Source organism: Symphodus melops (genome assembly GCF_947650265.1).
Source record: "Symphodus melops genome assembly, chromosome: 4".
NCBI lineage: Eukaryota > Metazoa > Chordata > Actinopteri > Labriformes > Labridae > Symphodus > Symphodus melops.
Window position 1 is genome coordinate 26,138,664 of NC_136694.1, and position 5,515 is coordinate 26,144,178.

Sequence of the window (5,515 nt, forward strand, 5' to 3'; positions counted from 1 at the left end):
ATTTTATTATTATTATTATTATTACACATTGTGATAGCAAAACAGCCACAGCATAAAAAAGCATTATACAGCAGTTTAAGCCAAAAAAATGTTTGTGTATAAAGCTCCTCATAAAAACAGAAAGAGAGCATGCATCACTTTTTTTTTCCTTTTCTCTGAGTCAAATCTTGGAAGAAAAAAAAATACAATTCAGTGGAGTAAACCCGGTCCCAGCAGTGTCCGAGGCTCCTTGAGAGGTTTACACACTCGTTTTTCAGAACCACAACACTCTCCTTTGTGCCTTGAAGGTGAGATGAAAGATCTCTCTGTTCTCTTGTTGAAGGATTACAGAAACTGACTGACTGACTGTGTGTATAGCAGTCAGGACCAAACCCAAAAAAAAAGGAAAACATTTCCAACCACATTTTCACCTGTGGCAACGAAACTTGCTCTAACTCAAACAGAGACGCTGGTCAAGACGAGCGAAGCAAAAAGACAAAACAAACGTAGCCGAGGGCGATGGGCGTTTTCCTCAAACTAAGAGCAATCACTTTTTACTATTTAGTTGAATGAGTGTGGGATAACATTATGGCAAAATAAACAGGCAGATCAAGCAACTGAAAAGGCAGTTTGTTTATTCTTATTTTTGTTCCTATTTTCAAAAACTTCTTTTATTATGCAGCAGGAAAAAGCCTCAACAGCCACGTTGTTTTGTCTTTTCCTCTCGGCCCCCGATGCACAGATAAGCCTTCATGCAGCAGCTGCCAGCTGTTGCTTCAGCGCTGGCAGGAGAAGTGTGTGCTCTTGGGGTTGGTGAGTGCACATGCACCGTGTCACCTTCTCATCTCAGGATTAAGTGTTCAAGTGCATGCTGAGATACTGTGTCCTTTTGGCTGAGGAGGATTCATCCCGTCTTCCTCCCACGATGCTGCCGCCTCATACTGGGTGAACAAACTGGTACACCAGTCTCTGAGACACATCAGGCTTGCGGATGATGCCTTTCTTGTAGTATTGACGTATGGAGCGGCTCAGCTTGTCATAGTTCATGGCAGGGCGATTCTTTCTGAGTCCCCACAGTCTCGCGACGTGAGCCGAGTCTTCAATTTTAAAAATACCTGGTGAGAAACAAAGAGCTGTAAGATTAATAACAGCATGCTGCACAATGAAAACAAAATTAGGTTCTTACATTTATGTCAGGCCATGCAGAGAGCAATTCTAGTCTTCCTTATTTTTCTCAAATACTAAACCTTAGAGATTCAAATCTTCTTTTAAGAAGCGACATGGCCAAAAAAGGCAGCACTTTTTTTTTAATCACAAAGAGGAAATCGACACAAAACCACTTGAAGGTACTCTGTGTGCTTTTTTGTGGCTGGAGCGATTCCAGTTGTCATTGGGTGAGATGTTACATCCTGGACTCAATGTCAGCTAACAGCGCTAACTGCTGCAAAGCTGTGCAGCCCCTGCAGGATTAGTTGCCCATATTTCACAAGGAAGTAAATCCATTCAAAATGTGTTAGGCCCTTATGGTTACATATCAATGCATAAACTGTAGGCAATAACTGACTGTAAGCATTCATCCTCAATGTAGACAAAAAAGCTCAGCCCAGTGGTTAGTGCATGTTCCTCATGTACAGAGGCCATAGTGCTCCAAATGATGGTCCGTTTTTTAGTTCATTCCCCTCTCTCTCTCTCTCTCTCTCTCTCTCTCTCTCTCTCTCTCGCCCTCTCTCTCTTCAGCATACATACATTCTAAATAATGCATTAGTAAATGAACGTACCTTTTTCTTTGTTGAGCCAGCGGATGCAGCGTCCATAGTTGTGAGGTTTGAGCAGGAGTTCTCTGAGGAACTGCCACAGGTGGATGGGCTGACCTGAACAAGACGAATCTGCCTCGGACCAAAGCTCCTCAGCAACTAAACAACAACAACGAAGACAGTTCAGTGAATAACAGAGACAAAGAACCTGTTAAAGTTTACAAGATAAAGCCCTAAACAACTAAACATCAACTAACATCCTGTTTATTTACTGACTCTAACAGTGGGTGATCATTCAATCATTAAAGCAGCCATCTTTGTAGTTTACAAACATGCCTCGCCAGTCTTAATCTTCTTCACATAAAAGAAACATTTGTTCCAGCCATAAAACTACATTTGTCAAGATCCCAAACTGAGTGTTAAACAAAGCATGCTTCATGTCCAATAGGTCTTCGAGTTTTCTTACTGCTACTCTGAGGACTTTACAAATGTCCACAAATGTTAGTTTTCTCTGATATTATGCAAGGTTGCACTGGAAGTGGTTTTCCCCGGAGTGTAATGTTTTGTGACCTATATAGGAGAAAGAGATAAAAATATTCAAAGTGAACCTACCTGTAATTTTTGTTTCTCCGACTGAGCATCTCTCCTTCATCCAGGCAGCTGCAGAAGAGAAGAAAAGGATCATCAACAAAGGTTTCACCTTATATTACTTTCTGCTTAATCAATAGAGAACTTTATTCTCTCATGAAAGCCTGTGATTGGTGATTTGAGGACATGTTTTGGACATAGATTTGGCTCATCCATTTACTCATGCTGTACAGACAATGCACACAATGTAAATGCAAATGAAGTAGTGAGTATCTGCTGGCACATCATGTAGGAGCTGAAGGAGTAAACAAATGAAGCACACACACACACACACCTGACTTCCATATGTCCAGGTGAGCATGCAGTGTGTCGCCGCACTGCGGCGAGCGCTGGCGAAACTCCTCCTCGCTCATGGCACACAGATCCTTTCCTGCCAGGTCCGGGAAGGCCTTTCCTGCATGGGGTAACCTGTACAGGTGCTCGGTCCACAGGAGCCACTTCTGCACGTTCCCCGTGTTCCACTCCATGGGGTCTATGAAAACAGGAAAGGGGAGCTTTACATACAGTAAGTTACCTGGTGTGGAGTGATTCCTGCGGAACAGATGACAGTGGATTAAGCAGGTTTATGACAGCTAGAGGTTTTACAATACATAATTCTGCTTGTGTTTGCTTTATGAGCAGGAGAGACCTCGCCCATAACACTGTGTATACACGTCTAATGTCAGGAGAGAAGCATCTCTGTCACAGTCGAGGAGAACTCCTGCTAAAGGTCAGGATTAAATAGATCCTGGAGAAGGCAAACAAGGCTCTGCGTCAGTCGGGATATGATTGAAGACATCTGTCATCTCCCCTGAGCTATCCATTTTTTTTAAAGCCGCACATGAAAAATGTCCTGTGTACTTTAATAATTTGTGTCTTTGTCAGATACATTTCCTACAACTGTAGCACACGTTGAACCGACAGTAGCAGGTGTTCAGAGGACAGAAGTATGAAAACCTTTTATCTGTTTCTACCGACAACTTTCAACTGTTCCTTTAAAGAGTTATTTCTACTTTCTATTGCTCGTATCTTTAAAGACAGTTTTGTTGATATAGCTTGAACAACTTTTAGGAGAAACTTGTATTGTATTTTATTTTTGAAACATTTGGTGAACAAATGGTGAAACCTGACTTTCATCCTCACTGGATGGAAGAGTAACAGCTAAATAAACCTTCCTACCAACATGTCTATCAGTACCAATCATATGTGTAACATAAAGGAAACTATGCAAAAATGCAGAGCAGCAAGTCTCTCCTCGTCTGACTGACAAGCATAGCGTAAAGCATTTTTTTTTTCAATTTAGAACAACGAAAGGTTTAATATAGTGGGGTTGTTAATCATGTCAAGATAAATTGATTCATCTTTCAGTCTGTAAAATATGTAAACATTTTTTTTAAAGTTCATCACAATGTCCCAGAGCCTTAATGGACATCTTTAAATTCTCTTTACTTCAGTCTACAGCCCTAACCTCCATTGAGTCTGCACGCTGCAGTAAAGAGGTTGAATCTGATCAGTTTCTGTTCTTCTTCTCTGAGTAAATAAGAGTACTCCTCCACCTCTGAAGTGTGGTGGGAGGAAGCTTACCTGGTGTGATGTTGAGCAGTTTGCAAGCCGTCTCGATGTCTTTCAGCACTTCTCCCACCACCATGCTCTGCACCTGTTCCAGAGAGCGCTCCTCCTCCTGACCCTCCATCCCAGGAGAGAGTCCCTGCTCCTGGCTGTCGATGACGGGGCACTGCTCCGGTTCATCCCGGGACTCCATACGAGTCATGGGAACAGCCAGCGGCGGAGAGGCATCCGAGACTTTCACCACATATGTGGCATCCTCAGTGAGGAGCATGTCAAAGCAGGAGAGGTAGAGGCCCGGCACGCTGGGTTTGGTCTCCTCCAGGTCCCAGGGTTCACTGGAGCCTCTGTTTCGCTCCAGGATGGCGAGGGAGTCCTGTGTTATCCCAGTCCTGGATCCGTACACAGTGGCGTCTGATAAACTGCCCACTGGGTTTGACATAACTGCAAACTGAAGACAAAAAGACCCCAAAAAATGTCACTTTTTGAAACAAAAGTGCTACTTAAACATGAGCATAAAGAAAAGACATTCATTGCACAAAAATATGTCTCTTTGTCTTTGAGGAACTATTCTTCTTATCAAAAAGAAAGAGCAGAGGAGCTTGGGATGTATGAATAATGAAAGTAGTAATCAACCAAAGTTCAAAAAGATCCTATGAGATAAACATTTTGAACTTAAAAAGTGTTATAAATACCTGTGCTAATTCTTCCTTTTCTGTAATTGTCCAGCTGCTAAACAAGATTTAGAGATCCTTTAGTGAAACACTCCATCAGAGGAGCTGTGTGGAGCATGATTTTTGAGGAGAACTGAAGGGAGTTCTGCTTGATGCTCTATAAGAACCCTAATGGAGATACTGAGGGAAATGACCCTCATGAGCGTTAAAACACACACTGCGCTGACGGGCATGGGGCAAAATGGATTTGACTGAGTCTCTTAAGTGTGGGTCAGTGGCCCAGAATAGCTGATGTGTTGGGGGTAGGTGACTCTTATTGAGGCCTGGAGCAGCTCTGCCGCCTGCCTCAGCTTTCAAGGTGCCGTCTGTCTCCACTGTCAGCTGGAGTTTTTAATCAAGTTAGATAATGTGGGGAAGAGCGTGCACCAAAATCCTGCACAAAACAACCCAGGAGTCTGTTTCATAAAGACGACACTGATAGCTTCTTCCTCTCAGGAAATTGCCGTCATAAGAGTTGTTTCATGGACCTCAGCTGTAACGCAAGTGTTGCAATGTCAGAGTGAAATCACATATGGCAGTCATGATGTGTACCTGCCACAGCTGGTTTATGGGAAGGCACACTGCTGTCACACATCAGGTTATCTGAAGGAAGTGCGCTTCCACACAGCACATGTCCGTAAGTAGGCACGGCTTTATTTGTCAATACACAAAAGTGATAAAAAAAAAAATGTCCCTATGATTGACTTTATCCTTCAGCCCTAATCTTTTAAAAGGGTAAAATATCAAATGAGTCCAGGTCAAATTAAAATAGCTTTGGGTAAAAAAAGAAAATTAGATCTACCATGGAAGTGTTAATTTATTTGTCCTGTTAGTTTTTTTTTTCTTTTCTTTCTACTAGAAATATAAAGGACACTT

At 42.4% G+C, this 5,515-nt stretch overlaps 1 protein-coding gene across 1 annotated transcript; it reads right to left on the reverse strand.

The window, feature by feature from the left end:
- On the reverse strand, positions 1-4,368 carry spdef (SAM pointed domain containing ets transcription factor; the record flags this gene model as incomplete). The annotated part of the gene is made up of 5 exons (XM_079340447.1): positions 1-1,094; positions 1,758-1,892; positions 2,346-2,393; positions 2,656-2,853; positions 3,945-4,368. 5 exons carry the CDS (start codon positions 4,366-4,368, stop codon positions 916-918), a joined length of 984 nt encoding a protein of 327 aa, XP_079196573.1. The 3' UTR covers positions 1-915.
- Between the last annotated feature and the right edge of the window lie 1,147 nt (positions 4,369-5,515).